This window comes from Onychostruthus taczanowskii, unplaced genomic scaffold (genome assembly GCF_017590055.1).
Source record: "Onychostruthus taczanowskii isolate IOZ18803 unplaced genomic scaffold, ASM1759005v1 scaffold32, whole genome shotgun sequence".
In the NCBI taxonomy this organism is placed as follows: Eukaryota; Metazoa; Chordata; class Aves; order Passeriformes; family Passeridae; genus Onychostruthus; species Onychostruthus taczanowskii.
In genome coordinates, this window is record NW_024500572.1 from 688,394 (window position 1) to 708,928 (window position 20,535).

The 20,535-nt window shown below is 43.2% G+C and overlaps 1 protein-coding gene across 1 annotated transcript in view; it reads left to right on the plus strand.

The window, feature by feature from the left end:
- The first annotated feature begins 2,589 nt into the window (after positions 1-2,589).
- Positions 2,590-20,535, plus strand: part of TMEM132D (transmembrane protein 132D) — a 192,974-nt gene continuing 175,028 nt past the window's right edge. The window contains exon 1 of the mRNA XM_041410249.1: positions 2,590-2,690. Within this exon, the coding sequence (XP_041266183.1) occupies positions 2,612-2,690 (79 nt within the window). The 5' untranslated portion in view covers positions 2,590-2,611. The remainder of the gene's footprint in view (positions 2,691-20,535) is intronic.

A 20,535-nucleotide genomic window follows, 5' to 3' on the forward strand; every position in this document is an offset into this window, starting at 1 on the left:
CACAAGATCAAATTAAAAAATTAATCTGTTCAGTGAGTAGCAGCATCCTAGAAGAAGGATCCTAGGTTCCATAGTTTCCTATTTGGGCTGAAAAATGAAGTGCTTTCAAGTCTGTTGTTTCAACAACGATGTTGCAAAATATGAAGAGAAGGGAAAGGAGCTAATTTTGCAAACATAATATGGCTGGCATTAAAACTCTCTCTCACTCTGCATTTCTATAACAACTTCTGCCCTTCTTTCATTCTAGTTACCCTAAATGACTGCAAGGCCTTAAAGCCTGTGCACAAAACATCTCCAAATGGTGCACAAAATAACTGAATGTAAAAGCATAGAGGCAGAAACTGTAGAAGAGAAGAGAATCTTGGTTTGGTTTTCTTATTATTCCCGTACCTTTTTTTCTTAAATTACTTTGGTGACTAAACTGCCCACACCTGTATCTGGAGAGAAAGCTCTTCCTTTGCACTTTTCATACTTTGCAGAGGCTTCTTTTTAAAGCTTCTTCACCAGAACACAGATTAACTGCAATGTTATCCTGGCACATTCCACCCTGCCACTGAATGAAGCTGGACACTGACTTCCTCCTCCAGAGCATGACTGCTGTATCTGGGATAGAGTGTTGTTTAATAATAATTCTCTTATGTTGTACAACACTGCAAGGTTTGGCCACAACATCTGTCAATAGCAGTTATCTATCCTCTGTCAGGTGGGGGATGTTCTGAGCTGGTACATTTCTGTTTGCAGTGCAATGCCAGTTCTAGACATGTGCTTCATTTCAGCTCTGGGGAGCCTCTCAGGAGCTGGGAATCCTTCCAAAGCTGACATGAACTTCTAAAATGAATTCACACTACCACACAAAATGCAGCCTTTTCTCACTGCATGGGTAATCATGTACTTCTCAGTGTTGGCAAACAGAAAGTGTGCAAAGTTTATTTTGATAGACTATTTACAGCTTCAGTGTTGTGGATGTTGATATACAGACAAATGTTTTTATTGCTCCCAAACATGTACTCCAAGAAGGAAGAAAATGACGATAAATTCTTGTAGCTACTTCTTGTTTTGTTTTGTTTTGTTTTGGCTGCGGTAAATTGTATTTTGCTGCAATTCTATCTGCCAAGGGTAATATAAATTTCATTATTAAGCTTGACCAAATGTTTGGGTTAGTATTGAAACCCTCTGTAACGGAAAACCTGAGGTCAGTTATTTGCCTCCAGCACTTTTGGAGACTGTTTTAGACCAAAAGTCGGTATTTTTGCTGCTGGTTTTGCAACATATACGAAGTATTCCATTACACACCTCTCACATTATTTCCCTATTCTGCCTGCACCGCACTTGATTTGGCTCACGACTGTTGCAGTGGCTTGGGGAGAGCCGCAAACACGGCAAACTGAGACGAGGGAAGGAGCCAAAGCCTCGCCACGTGCAGCAGCACGCTCAGGCCAGCGCGTCGCTCCTGGCAGCCGCAGGGATGCGGTGTCTGGGTGCGCGTCCGTCCGGGCGGGCTCGGGGACGCTGCCGAAGCGGCTGGGGATGCTCTGCCTGTCCGTGCTCCCGGAGCTGCCTCTGCCTGCCCTGTGCCCGGCCCTGTGCCCTGTCCTGTGCCCTGCCCTCCGAGGATGAGCCGGGGATCGGCGCCGCTGCCACCTCCGGGAGGAGCTGGGCAGCGGAGGCCGGGCAGGACGTGGGCAGGGGCTGGGCAGGAACCGTGCAGGGGCCGGGCAGCGGCGCCGGTCCGCGCATCTCCGGCCCGCCCCGCTCCGCCCCGCTCCGCGCCCCGCTGCCCGGGGATTGGGGCTGCCGGGCCGCCGGGGGTGAGGCGGGGCTTGGGTCGGCGTTATTTATTTATTTGTTTGGCGGTGCCGCGTTGTTGTTCTCGGCGGCGGCGGCGGCGGCTCAGCCCGGTACCCCCAGCAGCCCGCGGGATGCGGCGGGGCCGGCGCGGGCGGGCGGGCCGGGCCGCGGGGCGGGAGGTGCGCGCCGGCCGCCGCCGCCGGCCCCGGCAGCCCTGAGCGCCTCGCCGGCCGTCACCTCCTCCCTGTGATCTGCCTCTCGTGCGCAAAGTCAGACAGGTCAACGAGGAAATTGAGAACTTGAACGAAAGAAAAAAGAGCGCGCAGCACCAAGCCCTGCGCGTGTGGATGATTCCCGGGCTGATGAACATCGCCTAAAGGAAAACTTCGGTGCCGCCCGGGAGCCGCCGCGCCGCTCCCCGCGATGCGGGCGCTGGCCGTGTGAAGCGCATCCCGCGGCGGGCGGGAGGGCAGCGCTGCCCCGAGCCGGCCCTGCCCAGCGCCCGGCACGGACACGGGGCTGCCGGCCACGGCGCTGCTCGCCCGCCTTGGGCGGCTGCGGCTCCGCCGGCGTCTGAGTCCAAACTGACTCCTTTTTATTTACTGCGAGGAGAGGGGTGTTTTGTCACAGCATCATCTGTTTTGAAGAAAGAGGGAGGAAGGGGGAGGGTTAACGCTAAAGAAGTAAGTCTTCTGTGCGAAGGAAATGCTTTTTGCGCTTTCCAGATGACCTTTTCTGAAAATGTAGCCTCTCCAGCTGACCGGTTTTGATTTTGACTACCAAGTGTGTGAAACTGATCCCTAAGTGCTCCGCAAACCGTAGGATGTGTGCTTCCTGGATTAGCAATATGGGGCATCTGTTGTCGCCTCTCCTCTTGAGCCTGGCAGCAGTTTTTTCCAAAGGTAAGTCTTAATCGCTTCTGTTTCACTGCATCTTGTTTCTTACTTTGCACAGCCAGCCCTTCACCTCTCTCTCTGTAATGCCTTGAGTGCTATACAGTTCGAGACGGAAAGACTTGGGGGAAGCCATGCGCTAGTCAGAAACACAGAGGATGAGATGGGAAAACCTGAGGGGAAGGATCTTTCCTTGGCTGACCATTACAAACAGTCTGGCAGTTTCCCGAGGCATCTGTTACCTCCTTTCTGTACTTTTGGTGGGGTAGAAGATGCTGCTGCTGAGCTGAGCTGGTTGCTCTGCTTTGGATTATGAAGGGTTTCTGTTATGGAGATCTGAAATCTACAGAGGTACAAGCTGTTGGAGTTGGCTGCCCCACCGTTATCTTCTGTGCCGTTTTTCAGATTAAAATTCCTGTATCTCAGACTGACTGGCAGTGTTTTATTGGACCAAAGAAACAGGTACTTAGTGCAACATTTAAAAGCTTTGATGAGATGCTGTAGCAGGTGTCTGATATCCTGCATGCTGAATAGAGTTGGAACGTCCTGATGGCATGACTTCACACAACTCAGTGATTCCTTCTTGGAGCCCTCGAGCTTGTTTACAGTTCCAGTCAGAAAACCAGCACACAGGCAGTGCACATATTTTTGTGTGCATTTAAAGCTTCCTCGGAACTTAAAAGTTTCCATCGATGGCCTCAGCCAAAAGGTGAATGCACTTTTGCAATACTTAATTTAGATGATTCTGAGCATTCCTGTGACATATAAATTAGGAGAAGTATACATTTCTACCGAGCAGATACTGTGCATCAGCACTTACATTTTGGCAGGAAAACAAAGTTTTCACGTGGTTTAGTCTTCACAGGGGAATCAGAGCATATGCATTTAATCTGTGATTCTGCAAACATACTGGTGAAGAGCCCTGCTTATAAATATCCCTATTAAAAAAAATTATTGGTTATTCTTAACGCCCTTTTACACTTCCAGACATCAGCACTTTTCTTTTTCATTAAGTGAGTTATTTTTACTAATTAGTTTGTACCCACAACTGAACTTATTGACAGAAGGCAGAATACATAGTTATGTATTTCTATGGCACTCCCTGTATCAAATTCCATTCTCCTCCTTTTTTCCTTAGAACAGGTAAAGAATAAAGGAACAAAATTATAAGGCTTCTCAAATGTTCCCTAAATGCAGTGCCTATGCAAGTCCTGTTCTAAAGTTGCAATTGGAAATGCATTAGCAGCAGGGATTAGAATTCAGAGTCTTTTCAAGAGATTGCTTCATTCACATTGCACACCAGTAGCTTGTGATTGCCCAGCTAGGTTGTAAATGATGTATTTTATTATAAGCAATGTCATCAGTGCTTTGGATAGGCTCACAGTGCAGTAAGAGTATGAACTTCATTCCCTGCCTTTTGCTGTGTTTGAGTTTGCTGCCCTAACACTGCATTAACATAGTGTTGGACTGAGATTGCAGTTTATTCCAGGACTGGAATAAATGGCATTTCAATTTTACAGAATACAGCATTTCTTTTACTGCCAACTCAGCAATTATAGCATTCATATGTGATTTCATTCTGAAATGTCACATCTCTTTTGAAAGATGTATTAGGAAAAATTGCTTCACCAAAGGGGTTATCAAGCCCTGGCACAGCCGCCCAGGGAAGTGGTGGAGTCCCCATGCCTGGAAGGATTTAAGAGGCTGTAGATGTGGTGCCTGGGGACGTGGTCAGGGGTGAACAGGGCAGTGCTGGCTTAGCAGTGGCATTCGATGATCTCGGGGTCTTACCAGCCTAAAGAATTCTGTGATTCCATGAAACCTGGGATCAGGAGATTCCAGAGCCACTGGTGTTAGCTGTGCTATTGATCTTGCACGTCGGGTATCCAGGACACAGATACAGATATCTGTCTTTAACGCAATTGTTTATTTTTTGGTGACAGACTCCATCTGCACTGCTATGCCTTAATACACTGGAAAGACCAGAGTGTTCCAGAGATTTATAGAATGAACTTCACAGTGTAAAAGGTTGATTCCCACCCCCTCCACAGAGTAAGATGAACAGACAAAAAATACATCAGGCATGAGTACTACTACAGGGCATGTTACTTTGATGCTTTTTTGTTGCTAATAGAAAAACTCTCATTTATGACACGATGACAAAGTTTTCCTAAAGAGATACAAAGGCTTTTAACATGCAACAGCAATCAGCTGTCTATTGTGTATAGGGCTGCTGCTTATTACTCAGAACCATGGCAACACACCTTGTACTGCACAGTTTCCAAATCTTTCAGGTAATAATGTTGAAGACTTGAGAATACTATTGTGATTTTGCTTTGCTTTTATCTTGTAAAATGCAGAGCTCCAGCCTGAGAAATGAAATGTTGTTTTCAATAATGAGCTAAAGATCCTACCAGGCCAACTTGTCAGTGGTGATATAATCCACGTGTGTTAATGCACTGTCAGCCTAACAGTACAGGGATGTGTAAGGGCAGAGGAGATTATGCTCTGTGACTGTAGTTCACAGCTTTGTCTTCAGCAGTTTTCCTCAGTCAGTCGTAGGAGGCCAATGCTGGCCCTCAGTCAGTTCAGCGTTTTGCTGTTTGTTATCAAAGGTGGGAAGAAGTTCTTGGGAAATCTTCAGTCAAAAAATAACCAGGTCCAGCTGATGCTAATGAAAACAGACTATATACAGTAATAGTCAGCACAATAATGTTGGTGTTTTGTTCTCTTGTTTAAATGGAAATTCATCAGCTCCACTGGAGTACAACAGAAACTTCCATATTTTATGTGAGCTCCAGGTTCCATGCCTGGTTTAAGTCTAGAATAAAAACAGCATCTCCCATAAGATGCCAAACACTTTTGGGATGCATATTGTGAAACTAAAGATTGAGGAGCCTTTTTCATTATGAATGTCTCCATATGAAACTGGATTTCATTGATTTCAAATTTCAAGTTTAAGTAGACAGCAAAAACCAAGTGAATATTTTAGTGACTTGTTCTGTTTGTCTTCTGCCGAGCATTTTGTATTCTTCTGTGTCATCCTGGGCAGAAAGCTTCCTGCAAGTTGCTCTCTAATGATATCTCAACCCATAGAGCTGCTGGTTTCATTTTCTTTTTCTCTCAATTTTATTGAAATGGAGGCTTGGCAAGTGTATTAGGCAGGATTTCCTTGTATCCCCTCAGGGTGTTCCCCATAGCTAGAGATGTGCAGAGCGCATGTGCAGTGATGCAAATCTTCTGTTACAGCAAAGTGAGTGTGGGAAAACAAGGAACCCAAACCCCCAAATGTCTAGTTTTGGTTCATTTCTCTGGAAAAGTGGTAGTATATTAGTAATGGGATATTACTCTGTATAAGGAATTAAAATCAAAGATTGTTTAATTTATGAGATGTATTTTTTCCACTCCTTCTTGGTGGTGGCTAGACAAGAGTTCAGGGTTGAATTGCAGTTCGTGTTGACTGGTAGTGATTGTGATGATGAGGGACACATTCTTCTTCTCAAAGTAACAGTGCTGGTGTTTCTTGTGGACAGACCCATTCCTGGCATCTGTTGCTCTGGCTGTGCAGTTGGTCTGGATGGAAAATGTGCTTGCTGCTTTCACATGAACATAAAGTGCACGTGTGGTCATTAGGAGCTTTTCCTGTGAGCTCTGCCTATGGGCAAAACCCCCAAAAGTTTTCTATAAAACCCCCAAAATAAATTGAATCTTTCCACCTTTAAGCTCAAGAAGTTTCCTTAAACCCAAAGTTTTTGTGCTTTGTCCCAGCTGCATTGAACTTGAAGTTGTTCGAGACACTGTAAAAGGGAAGGGGAACACAATTTCCACTTTTTCACCCTTGCTGTGTTTCTTGCCACAGAGCATTTGTGGGAAAAGTCCCATTCTGATTCCTTTTCTTTCAGTAAAACTAATAAATTCAGACTTAAACAAAAAATTCCACAGCTAGATCCGTGTTTTATTTGTCAGCTGCAATACTGGCTTAATGTGATTTGGTTTCTAATATTTCCCTGTAATGTTCTCATTTTTTACTTCTGTCTTTTCTTTTATTAGTTCCTTAGGACAGGCAGGCTCTGTGACACCAACCAATGTTTTAGATATTAATAATTATTCCTTAGGACAGGCAGGCTCTGTGACACCAACCAATGTTTTAGATATTAATAAAAGCAGCTTTATTCAATAAAGATCAGTTTTATTTAATAAAGGAGAGAATCAAAAGATAATCTGATTTTTCATGCTGCATTCACATTAAATCAAGCTCCTGAGGTGGTTGTGGATGCCAAGTCTAGTGGCAGTCTATCACAGGCCCTAGGATACATAAACATGACTGCAGACAGATTGATTGCAGGGAAGCTGAAGAGGCAGCTGAGATTCATCACAAGTTTGGTTTGGTTTATAAAGTGCTACATTAAATTACTTGATTTTCACCAGCCTTTGTAGTATTGCCTGCTGCATTATTAATGGCAGCTCCAAATGAAGTGGATTTTAAGTAGTTCTGAGACATGTAGATAACAGTAATTATCATGAACAGTTTAAAGTACGTATTTGAGAATGTTAGGCTACTTCACCCGGGGGTTGAAATGTGGGCACAGTTAACTGCAGAATGAGGATTGGCCTCTTCACGTCCCTGATTTCTTCTTTTATTGAATAGACTTAATTCTGATGTAAGGTGTTGGTCTGGTGGCCCCACCGAGCCAAGGGATTGAAACTCTGCATCTTCCAAAGCACAGCCTGTGTGGTACCAAGGCAAACTTCCATTTCCTGCTCATTCCTGTGCCTTAAAGTGGACCCAGAGGAGGGTGTAACTCACAGCTCTGCGGTGGAGGCAGGTACAGCCTGCTGTTGAGCCCACTGCAGTAGGAGAGGGCATTTCAGTGCCTTCAGCAGGCTTCGGTTCAGAGCAGCCAGAGTTTTCTGGAGTGGTGTTTTTCAGCCTGTAGCCCACACACCGGTGGTGATTCATAGAACATCTGAGCAGTGTTGTGAAACCAGTGCCAGAAACCTTCTGCGTGCAAGGCAGAAAAAACCGAGGGGAGGAAATGGAAGTAACAAGGCTGCTTTCAGACTGCATCCCAATTTGTGTCTGGTTGTAAACAAAGACCTTTGTGACAATACCAAAACCAGGGTACTGTGTAAATGCTCTGGATTTCTGTCGGAAGGTTAGATGGCTTTTTTCCCTTGAAAGAGAAAAACCAGCGAGACTAACTGTGGGAGTTGGAAGTGTTGCTGTTTGGTGTTGCCTCTGTGCTCCAGACACAGGCACTGCTGGTGTCAGTGTTTGTGAGCCAGTGCAGCAGGGCTTGGTTTAAATCACCACTGAGCAGTGGCTCGGTGGGCAGGGCAGGAGAACCCTGCCAGTCACTTATGGCACCTGCACTCTGGGTCAATTAACTGCCTCAGAGCTTCTGCTCTGCACACAGAGGATGCTTGTTTGTTCTCACTGCTGGGTTTTTTTAATCAAGGTTTCCAGAAAGGTTCCTTGAGGGAGTTTCCTGTGCTGCAGACAATTGTCTCCCTGGAAGTGGCTCAGCAAAATGCACTTTGGTTTCTTGTACAAGCAGTATATAAAAGGTTGGTAGGAGAGTCATCAAAGTTGCCATATTTTCCCAGATTTACAAAACAGAAGGCTTCTTTCCTCCTCCTGTAGTCACTTCACCTTCTCTCGGGCCCATCTGGCTCTGTTTTTAAAGTTACTTTGAATTGGTTTGGTTTATTTAGTTATTTGGTGTTTTATTTGCAAATAAAGACTTTGCTGCAAGGATTTGGCTGAAGTGTTTCAGAAATTTGCTATGGTAATGGTTCGTAAGCAAAACAGACCCACATCTGAAAGTGACCGTGTAGATTCTAAACTGTGGGAAGGGGAAGGATACTGAATAATGTAGCTCTTAAAAAAACAACAAAAGAAATCAGTTAGCTGGGTAGGTATAAAAAAGCAGCAGGGGTAATAATAACAAGCGCCACAAGCAGAGGTGTGGGAAGATGTCAACACACTCTTTACCATTGGGGGACACAGCTTTGAGACAGACTAAGGAGCAACAGGAGCTCCTCTCAGCTGAACCAGGATGCTCCACATCTTGTCCTTTGATGTGTTTGCTTCCAAGAGAGGCAGACTGTTGAGCAGACAGTCTGTGATCTCTTGCTGAGGAGCAAGGCAGATGTCCAGATAATCACACAGATGAGTCTGCATGTCCTGCGTGCTAAAAAATCTCCAAGTCACAGAGTGTAGTCTCATCTAATGCTGAATGGTCTCAAAACCTTGAATTTTGTGGGCCCTCAACATCACTCACTTTTTATTAATATTTTTAAAAGTGTAGTTTTATGTCTTCAGTATACATTAGGTAAAATTCATTGTGCAAGCAAAGGAACCAAAAGCTGGCAGAGGTAACCAGTCAGTGGTGTCTCTGAATATTGATCCAATCCACAATATAGGGAAGGAAACAATCCCACTTAGTCTTCAATCCACTCATGAACCAAAGATTCTGGATTAGCACATAAATGTATCCTCCATTTTCTGCTGAGCCATGGTGACTCATTCTACTCATCTTCATGGAAATAATGGTGATTTGCATCTGCTTATATTTGTAATATCTGTATTTAGCATTGTATCTCTGTCCTAATGTAATCAGCCTTGCTTGGTTAATTTTGATTTGCTGGTACACATGGGGTAGTTATCTTTCTTGTCTGTGTGCATTTAACTTCCTACTTTGCTGCTAACAGTGGGGTATATTGTCAGGTTTTCCTACTTGATGTTGTTTTTGTAGATTGTGTTTTGAGCTACTGTTGAAAGAACTATTCAGCTCTTGAAAACTTTGCAGTGTGATAAATCTGTAAATGCACCATGTACCTGCAGTTACACTCCTGTCATCCTTACCTTGTTCTCAGAAATAAAAATAGCATCTAGTTTGCTCAGGGTCACAAGTCTGTAGCTCTGAAGATGAAGAAGGATCTCTTTATGTGGTTCACAGTACAGGACTTGGAGCAGAAGCGAGCAGCTGATTGTGCCCAGCAGAGGAAAGAGGTGCCCACACGCTGGAAGTTCATTGCCACACATGGTGCAGAGTACAGGGAATACTTTCACACTCATTTTCCGTGTGTTTGTTCTGTTTAGGATCTCTTTAACCCAGAGTTTGTTAGGTGCTGTGCTCACCTACAGAGTTAGGCACTCATCAGGAAACACTGAACACACTTGTCCTTCCTTCTCTGGAAGGAACATATGCAATGTACTGCTGTGTTAGTGCATGTCTGATACGTGACTTACCAAGTTTTGTCGTGTTCTCAGACTGTCGTGGCAAAGCCATTTCCAGATGTCACTGATGAGTTTCTTTGTACCCATTCCCAGAACTCTACAGAAATGCCAACTGCCCAGCAGCCCTGTGAATCAGGGTGTGAAAGATGGGGGTCCAAAATGTAGTGGACACTTTTCAGAATCTCATTTGAGCTGTGCTATCCCTCTTAATGACAAAGAGTGGTTACCCCTTTGGTGAATAAAAGCAGTGTGTTGTTTTTGAAGCTCCATCTCGTGCTCTGTGTAGGTCTGCCCTTGCTCACGTGGGCTTCCCCTGTTCATGCTCCCTTGTTCCATATCCTTTTCCATATTTCTGGGTTGTGAGCCTACCCTGACTTTGCTGTGCTCTGCTCTCTCCTCTGTGGCTGCCTGTGTCCCCTGCAGCACTGTCTGATAGGAGATGATTTCTTGCATACTGAACACTTGTGCACAGTGGGATTCTGTTCTGTGCTCCTGACTCTCTGACACCATCTGCCCAGCAAAGTGGTTTTAATGGGTTTCCACTGAGCCAGGCTGTACTACAGCCCTGGCAGCATGCTCAGGGTTTTTAAAAATAAACAAAATCTCTTCAGACAAGCCACACACGAACATTGGCATCTCCAACAAAATTGAGGATTTCATACTGTTTGATATTTTGTGGAGCAGAAATATCTCTGTTTGATAGGCTCTAAAGTGGGAAAATGACTGATAGCTTGGAGTGGCCTTCTAATAGTACTGGTTTATTATTGTAAATGACCTTATAAAGCATTATTTTCCATCCCATTTTTTAAGTCAGGCATTATTATCCTTTTACAAAAATGCAATCGTTTTACCTTGTTAGAGTTCTCTTCTTTATGAGAGCAGGGGAATGTAGTGGTTCATGATGGTGATTTAGGAGTGAGGGTATCCATTGGCTTTCTGTAACCTTTGAAAAAGCACTCCAGTTCCCTGTTTCCCTTTTTTTAAACTGTCTTGTCTGCTCAGAATACAAGGTGTTCAGAGCAGAATCTGGTTTACTTGCAGCCATACAGCATCTGCTGTACATTGTACAACATGAAATTAATTAATTTCTAGCATCTATATTAAAAATTGGAATGTGACATTCTGATGGACGTGTTGCTGGACAACATGAGCTGCTCAGAGGCCTGTAAGAACAGAAAAGAAGAGTGGGGTAAGGAAAAAAATAAAGATATGATGAAAGCAAGTGTGTGTTTAAAATATTCTAAGAGACTGAGTAGATGCCATCCCCTTATGTTACAATTAATATGCTATCTAAGCCTTTTCAAACAGCAGCAACGTCAAAAGCTTTTTATAAGAAGATGTCATAAAGATGGCTTTGTATTTACTTCTGTTGTAGTCCGTGTAGTCCAGTTAAACTATTAAAGAAAATATTTTCAATGTCTGTATTAACAGTGCAACAAACCTGTTATGAAAAAATAGTTTTTTTTGGCAGATGGTACAGATCTTAGAAATATTTCATTCCTTCTTTGCCCCTTCAAGTCTTTGGGGTTTATTTTAGGCTCCTTCACTTGGTAAGTTGTGAACATAGTGGGCAGTGGTGGTAATGAGATGGTGAAAGAGACTCTTGGCTGGTCCCTGTGTTATTGATGGGACGTGGAAGTCGAAAGAGTCAAAAGAAATGGATTTTTTCTGACTTCTGAGCTAACTTGTATGAGCACACAGAGAATCAGACACAATCCTGTTTGTTAGTCTTCAGGTTCTTTTATTCTAAATTATGTGGAGTCTGACCTGGAGCCGATTTCATGTTATAAAAAATACAAAGAAAATATCACTGTGAATTCCCTTGACAAAGAAGGTGGCATTTCCTTCTTTGTCAATGCTGTCCACCAGGCTGATGTTTTGTGGTATCTCAGTGCTCCTTTATTGTTCTTAATTATTCATTTGTGTAAAGCTATCTAAGGTAAATACTTAAGATCTGTGATCTTCCACAGGTGTTTGCTGCTGCTGTTACCTTTTTCCCCATTTGTCCTGTCATAACTTTGGATATTGCTGAAGATGTTCCCTGCTGTTTCAGCTGCAGCAGTTTACAATACAAGTATCAGCATCAACTGGGTCTTTGCTTGCCTTTTTATTTAGCCTCTTTATCTGAGCAGCAGTAGATCAGAGTAATGGTACAATAATCACTGGTGAAGCATGTATTTGTTTGGTTTTGTTCTATTTCTATGCAGTCATGTGCTCCTTTCATCCTTTCATCTATTCCTGTCAGAATTATGAGTTTGGTTTGGATCAGACCCTGAAGAAAGAGAAATGCTTGTAAGTGGAGAATACTAAATATAGCAGACCTTTGTTCCTGTATTTATAGTTTGGTGCTTAGAGTGTCTGCATGTACATTATAGGTTCTCATCAAATAATCAAATTGCATCAGTAATAATAAAATGATGGTTCATGAAGAGATTGTCTTCAGCAGGATGTTTTCCTTTCAGCAGGTCCAGAAGAGCAGGATGACTTTGGCAGCATATCTGCACTGCTGCCAGCCCTGGGTTTGGCAGCCCAGGTGAGGAGCAGTGAATTCAGATTGAGGTGCAGAGGGAGCATTCCCAGACCTTGTAGGATTTCAGCGGTTGCAGTGGGTCAGATGATCATTTCTCTCTCAAACTCTCCCAGCCCTTTGGTACTTATGGCCTACAACTTGTCTGGAAAGTTGTTGGGAGACAGTGAAGATCAAGGGATGAGGAAAAGTGCCCCCTAAATGCTACAAGAGTCCTGCAGGATGTTATTTGGTGTAAGAGGGCTTTTCCAGTGTCTCAGTTCATCCAGGGAAGTGCTAAAGCCATCCTTTTTTCCATAACAAGTACACTCCCGTTTGTCTTCCGCCTGAGAAGAGCAGCCCTGTAATCCTCACATCTGTGCTGACTGCACCGTTCCCTTCTGGGCCTCTCGTAGACTTGTTGCAGATGTTTGCTGCCACTTTGATCAATCTGTCACAAGAACTACACATTCTTTCCCTTGTTCTATCTTCTTCCTACAAACAGGCACTATCAAAACGTCCTCTGTGGAATTGTTGTGGCAGTCCCAGTTATCTTTTGTCCTTCTTTGACATCTGTCTTAGGAAGAGCTGATCGTTGTATTCCTTCCAGTCTGAATCTGACCTGGCCTTAGCAAATGTTACTGCCAGTACCTCGTCATTTTCTTCTCCAATTTCTGAACGAATGTTTCCCTCAGACACTCAGCAAGTGAATCCCTCCATAATTCCTGCACTTTCTCTTGACCCCTTATTTATAGGTCAGTGCTGCTACTGTTCTCCTTCCAATACCAAGGCTTGTTTTCAGCAGTGGGATGAACAGAAGGAATCACGGAGGAAAACAGACCATATATAATCTTAGATTTAGAGATGACATTGAACTTCAGTACTGACCTATACGAGTTATCAGAAAATAATTGAAACTCTAGGCTGGGAGCCCAGAAAATTCAGATTGAGGGCAAGCAAGAAGAAATTTATGGAAATTGGAAGACAAGAAGAAATAAAGATTGAACTCTGTGTTGTGGTGGTACTCTGCAGAGTAAGAACTGATAGTGAAGATGGGATTGTGAAAGTTGCATGATAGAGAAAATCAGAATTGCTGCCCTGTGAGCTTCTCCAGGCACCCAGGGTGTGCACAGCCCCTCACCACAGCCATCCCAGGGTCTGATGGGTTCAGTTACACAAATACTTGATCTTATCCAATGAAACTTGTATTCTACCAAACTGCAGAGCTGCCCTCACGTTTATCAAAGCAATTTAAATTAAGAAGACACAATCCCTTCTTTACACTTTAGTTTCAGACTAAGACAAATATTAAACTACCATAAATTTTCATGGAGTAAACAAATAATAATTTTGCTTATGCTGAGTGCAAGTTGCAGCAGCTAAGGTAGTTTTGCTTATTTTCTCAATAGTCTCATGTGAAATGGTTTGTACTTTATTTCACCCCCCTGAAAGGAAAACCAGAACAACTGATGCTCAGTTACTCCTTTGCATTCAATGGTTGAAAATAACTCTTTTTGTCTTTGCAGTAAAATATTCTCACATACATGCAAGCTTCATCATTCTCACCTCTTTTTTCCAGTAGTAAAATTCTCTCCGCACCTTCTGGCCTTAGCATAATGGAAGCTCTCACACTTTGCAAATCCTCTCAGTGTCTTCCCTTGACCTGCTGGCCGAGGGTGATACTGGGAAGGTTTTTGTTTCATTCTCAGCTCTAGCAATGGAACTTGCCTTCTGCCCTGCACGAGTAGGCATCAGCTGGGCCAGGGAAATGCTGCATTGTGTGCTCCTGGAGATGCCACGCAGCTCCAGAGGAGGGAATAATGAAACCACACAGCATTGCTGGGAAAACTGTGCTAAGTGCTGTGAAAACACAGCTGGGAACAATAAGCCTTCAGGAGTCAAGGTCTAACTTCACAGAAACAACGTTCAGAAGTTTTGTAATTTGGCTGTAGAAAATGGTTCTGACAGACCTTTCCTGGAAATTAAAAAAACCCACTTTGCAGGGATAGTGCAGGTGCAGTAGTTGTATTTTGTGTGTTGGATTTCGTTCACTTAAATCTAGACTGTAAACTGGAAGCAGAAAAAAAATAATATAATAATTCTTTACTGGGCTGGATCTGATCTGAAGAGGAGCATGGATGGTAGAGCTGCTCAGCAGCAGTCAGCCTCAGCTGGGGCTGCTGCAGTCTCTTTCCTGTGTGGCATTGGCATTTCTGCAGTTGAGTAATGAGCCATGCAGAGAGCTCGCAGAGACAGCTGAAAACTAATATTTTTTCCTCACTTATAGAGGTTGGGGTTTTTCTTTGCAGGCACCAGCTCCAGTAATACTGCAGTTGCCTACTGAGGTGGTTGAGCTCCTTGATCTGATGGAAAACTAACGGACCAAAAAGGAAAGCTTTCCAACAGAGATGGGGCTGTGAATAATCTCACCCCGAGGCCACACGCTCACCAGATCTCAGAAGAAAAAGGGCTGAGCGCCTTCACAGGCTGCAGTTAATGCTTTCTGTTTGTAGCATCAAACTATACATCCAGTAATCTGTTCCCAGGCCTTTTCATTCTCATTCCCTTGCAGAGAGCATGATTATAGAACCAGGTGATGTTCAACCTTAGCTGTTGTTCAAGCGTAGAAACCAGGCAAAATGGAAAGAAGCTTGACAGTGATCACTTGGTATATTTATATTTGCAGCTGATAGGCCTCAGCAAACTAACATCCATTGCAGCTACAGAACAGACACTTGGCTCTCAGTGCTGTGTTCAGCACTACAGACTGCTGTTGGATGGGACCTCACACCTGCCTGTCACCCAGACACTTCCCAGTTCTTCATCTCTTGGTTCTTTCCTTCCTCCTGAACTGAACTGCTTAAGTCCTAATGCTCATCAGATCTTGTGTGGGCTTCCTGCCTCTCTCCCACCACCACAATCACTCCCAGCAGACAAATTCCATGTGGGAGCTGTAGCTCTGCACAGGTACCACTGCTGTTCAGAGAGTGTGTAGTAAGGTGCAAGGACTCTTCAGTGCTCACTGATCTGCATCACAGTTCCCTTTTCTGTCCATTTGGATTCTTAAGGCATTCAGCCTTTGGGTCAAACTGCGAGCTCACAGGAGTGTTTTATTCCATTACAGTGGAATTGTGAGACCAGCATGAGGGCAAGTGGCTGTTTGAGTCATGGCCCAGTTCCTAATTATACCGGTGTGCTTCCTTAATGGAATTCAGAGGAATGATGATGTTGTGTGAAAGCAGCAATATTGTATTTATTTCTAAATTCATTCGAAGGTGTCAGCATGTAGCCCTGAGGATGTGAAAGCAAGGCAGAGCTTGTCAGCCTCCCTGGCTGCTCTGAATTACCCCGAACCTATTGGAAATGAAAGGTTCAGAGAGCACAGATGGAATAGATTGAAGCTTTGAGTGAATTGAAAGGGCAAGTTTGCTGGCTAATCATGATCTCTGTGGAGAGAGGGGTAGCTAATAGATTGCAATTGTCAGACATTGTGAAGTCCTCCAAAGAACTGCTTAAGGCATTTCACTTCCCAGTTCTAGCTTGTGTAGCTGCCTTCTCTTTAATTAAAATAGCTTTAGTTTCCACATAGTTAAAATAAAACATGGAAGCATGTAATACTTAGTGAATATGTGATGTAAGAATGGCCTTATCTTGGTTGATTATTTTCCTGCTTTTAAGATAACATTGCATTAATACATCTGTTCAGCAACACATTTCTTCTCTATTTAGATGAAAGCTAGATTTTTAGAAGCATCTGGTTTTAAGTTTAAGAACCAAAATGCTCCCAGCTCAGTGGATAGAATCTTGTCTGGAGTTCAGGGATGCTGATATTACTATTACAACAAAACTGGATGAAATTGATGAATTCAGAATTTCTGTTCCCCTATATATATTCAATTTCTCTGTGTTATCTTCTGATGGCAGAACTTGTCTTGAAATTTAAAGTCACTTTCAGATCAGTCATGAATATCTGGAAGTTCATCATTCACTCCAGACCCATGTCCATGATGCAGAACTTAAGGCTACTTTAAAACTATCTTGAAACAGTTTTACAGATACCAGGTTCATTCACATTTTTGTACATTAAAGCCCAGCCTGAATTTTGTTGAAAGAGCAAAGAAACTCCATAAAACCCTAGGAAACAGGGTGGCAGTCCTGTGTGCATCAGGAATTTCTGTCAGAAGGCTAAGATTGGATTAGAGCATCAGAAATTTCAGGGGTTTGTGGAGAAGCAGCCAAATCAGCCCAGCCTTTCCCTGAGGCAAATGAACGGCAGCATGTCCTGATGTCCTTTCCAAAGAGATTCACATTGATTGGATTGTTGTTAAGATTTTCATTGATCACAGCATTGAGCTGCATTCTCCCTTCCCCAGGACTGCACAAAGAGTGCTATCTTGAAAGACAGTTTTTTATCATTCCCAAATAATGCTTTCATGCTTCCTGTATACACAGAACAATCCATATCTGCCTTCTAAAATTAAATTCCTCTTACATTGTTTCAGAGCTGGATAATATCACAATATTCACTCTCCACAGCTGCTGGCCCCAGAAGATGATATGCAGGGCATTCTGTTAAATCAGACATATTCCAAGCAGACCAAACTTCCATTTTTTAGAAAACAATCCCTCTTCCCATATTAAGAAGTTTACAGACAGCTGTTTTTTCACATGCTCTTACAAGCTTTGGGTAGGTGAGCTGATTGGATATCATTTTAGACACCTTGGCTACTGAGACTTGAATTAAAGCATCCAAGTAATTCAGTATTTATTTCCCTTGAGATTTTCCTTGGAGTATCTGGTGGGCATCCTGTTCAGAGGCAATCCTCCTTGGGAGGCTGCCTGTCTGAGGAGCTCCACAGTTACCATGACAAAGATCTCTTTTATTTATTTCTCTGGGAGGGGAAGGCAGGAGCAGCAAAAGAGTAGGAGAAGAAAGCAATCCCGAGAGAGGAGAACTTGGCCATTGCTTTTGGAATCCAGGATGCCCTGGCAGCCCCCTGGCAGGGTGGACATGGAGCTGAGGGTGACTTTGCTGGTTGCTGCCTTTGTTTCCCTGCCCTGGACACACAGGGAAGTGACCAGAGTTCTACAGCCACTAACCAAATTTACTGTTTTTACAGCCTGTAAGGCCCTCTAGTCTCTCCATTTATAATGGCAAACGTGCAATTAGACCTTTATCCATCGTTTCACCTTTGTACTGAGTCTAGTGTTGCACGTTCTCCTTCTTTTGATCACCTTTAAAAGGGCAAAGCTTGTTTCTGTTGACTGTCACCTTGGTAATTAAAAGCTGCTGCTTTCCAGTTTGAATTTTCTGCTTTTCTGTTAAGCAGGTCCTGTTTTACCTTGATAAGGGTCACTCTCTGTTTAGGTTAAGCATATCTTTAGTGCCCGGTATTGGGGCCTTTTTAATGCACCAAAATCAGCTCCTGTCTGAGCCCTTCTGTGACACTGAGAAAAGGACTTCATGACTTTATCCAGCCCAGTGCCTCTTCTGGCCAGAGGCAGCTCTGATGGAAGGAGCTGTAACACTGGTAGCATTCCAATCAAATATAAAAAGCCAGATTTCAACCCCTGTCTTTGGGGTTATGCAGCCACAATCAGTCATAAGTTGGCCCTCAGTTTGAGGGAACAGTGAGTGTCACCTTTTGTGTGGTTCCTGGGGTGCTTTGGAATGGTATCACAGCCACCCGAGGGCCCCACAGCCTGAGCATCCTCCTGCTGCTCATGTGCTCTAAATGTCCCTGTCAGTAACACAGGACAGAGGCCTTGGCATCAAGGAGAATATTTAAAGGGTCAGAAATTAAGTGCTTTAATAAAGTGGAGGTGAGACACTGGGATACTATTCGATTTTTGTTGTTATTATTAATTCAAGGGGGAAGAAATACTGTAAAATGAACACAACCTCAGCTGAAGTTTACAGCTTTGAAGAAAATGGTGCCTCAGAGGAGTAGTAGGACTCAGGCTTGATTAAACTGGGATTTCAGGAATTCTCTGCACTGAGCAAAATAAAAAGGCATTCAATCTAATTAGATAGAATTGTGGAGGGAGAGGAGGAAGAGAGGTATTTCTGACCTGTTGGCTTTTATATAACCTTTAATCCATGGGATGTGTTTGCAGCTATTTTGGTAGATTTATTTTTCTTCTCAAGGGGATTTTGCCTCAAATTGTAACCTTTTGATAACTTTGCTTAGGAAAATCTGAGGAGAAAATATTCTTATGATCCGGTTAATATATACAGACTTTCAGGAGGCCTGTTCTGTATTTTTTCCTGATGAAGGTTGATATTTTGGCCAGATCCTGTGCCTCTGTTCCATTTCTGTTGGGTTAAATGGCTTTCCTGCAGTTTTGATTTCTGGAATATTCATCTAGTTTAAGGACTGTTAATCCTTATATGCTTTTGAGGAGCTAATTGGTACTCACTTGGCAGTTGCCTATTAGGGCATGAATATAAAAAGATGTAGAGGTATGTTTAGAGATAGCTAACATAATGCTTTTTGAAATACATTATAGCCACATTTTAGAAATGCCAGATAATATTTTTGGAAAATCTCTACTATATTGTGAACGTCCTCAAGAAACAGAAGAGGTTGCAATTATGTGCTCTGAAATGGAATTAATCCTTGACCCTTTGGAGAAGCAAAATGCTATTTGTGCTTAGAGACTGATGGAGATTAATTTTGATCATTTGCCAGTCATTCCAGTCTTTCCATCTTCTCATTTACTGCAAGTTATCAGGCTTCAAAATTCCCCCTGAACTCTGTGATAAACAGACCTAGGCCATGGAAATACTGTTCCCAGGGGGAGGTTTTGGAGTGACCCAGTGACACTGCAGAACAGTTTCCAGTGCTGGTGTTCTTTGCCCTTTTGGTGTAGATCTATGTTCATGTAATCCCTGAAGGGCTGAGAAGCCAAAGATGTGCTTTTAACATCAAATTTCAGTTTGCATGGACAGCAATCAGTGAAAAGCAGAGTTTGATTTATGATGGTTGCAGCTTGTGTTAAAGCTCCTTTGTTGCTCTCATGTTTGCTGTTGTTCCATTAATGCTCCCTTTGCTTGCTGCTCGTTGTTGGAGAACACATCACACTCTCTGTACTTCATTAGTTTGGTGTCTGGGAGAATTTGGAAGGAGGAGGAGCGAGTGCTCAGCTCCTGCAGAGTGACTCGTGCTCAGGATGAGGCGCAGTCACTTTGGATTTACATCGCAGCACTGGGGGCAGAACTTGCCTCTCTCTGAGGAATTTCACCATTCCTTTTGCTCCTGAGGAGCCTGACTAAACCCCATTCAGTATGGATTGTTTTATTTCCAAAATTGTGAAGGTTTCCTTGAAAGCAAAACGTTGTGGTCGGGACTGCTTCCTATTTTATTTGTGATTGGTTTGTATGTACTAAGGATGGATAAGAATTAAAACAATGACATAATTGTTATACTGTTGAAAAGCTTTGTGATTAATATGGAAACACGATTTGATGTTTTCCAGTATGTAAAGCTGCCAGTTGTGTTTGTTTCTTTTGCAATACTTGATTCTGTTATGTCTAAATATTTAGTTACATCTATGTAACAGTGACAGAAACCACAGAACATTCTAAAATAAATATGTTGTATTAGTAAAAGAAGCATCTGTATCCCTGCACTAATAACAGCCCACGTAGTACCTTCAAAATTCAATCACTGCAGTGGCTTAAGTTGAGGATTTGGCTGCAGCAATCTGTGTAATGGAGAAAACACCTGTTACTGAGTAGTGGTGAATGACTGCATTTTATTGGTTCATAACGGAACTCGGAGGTTAATATCTTTGTTTTGTGAAACAGATGTTTAATTCTGAGCCTGGGCAATTGGCTCTTTTCTGTCTGAAGAGGGAAAAACAATGGATGTGTTGGATTACTGCAGACTCTGTAATTGAGTGTGACAGATGTAATAAATTAGCCTTTCCCAAAGCTTTTGGTGTTTGCCTCTCTGAACTGCGAATTTTACTGGACTTTCTCCCTGCAGGTGGCATGGCAACATTCCGTGCATGTTTCACGTTTCTCTGAGAGGACAAAATGTCCCAGGTTTGCTGCAAAGTCACAGCCCCTTCCATGTGGGTAAAAGACAGATTCTCTGGGG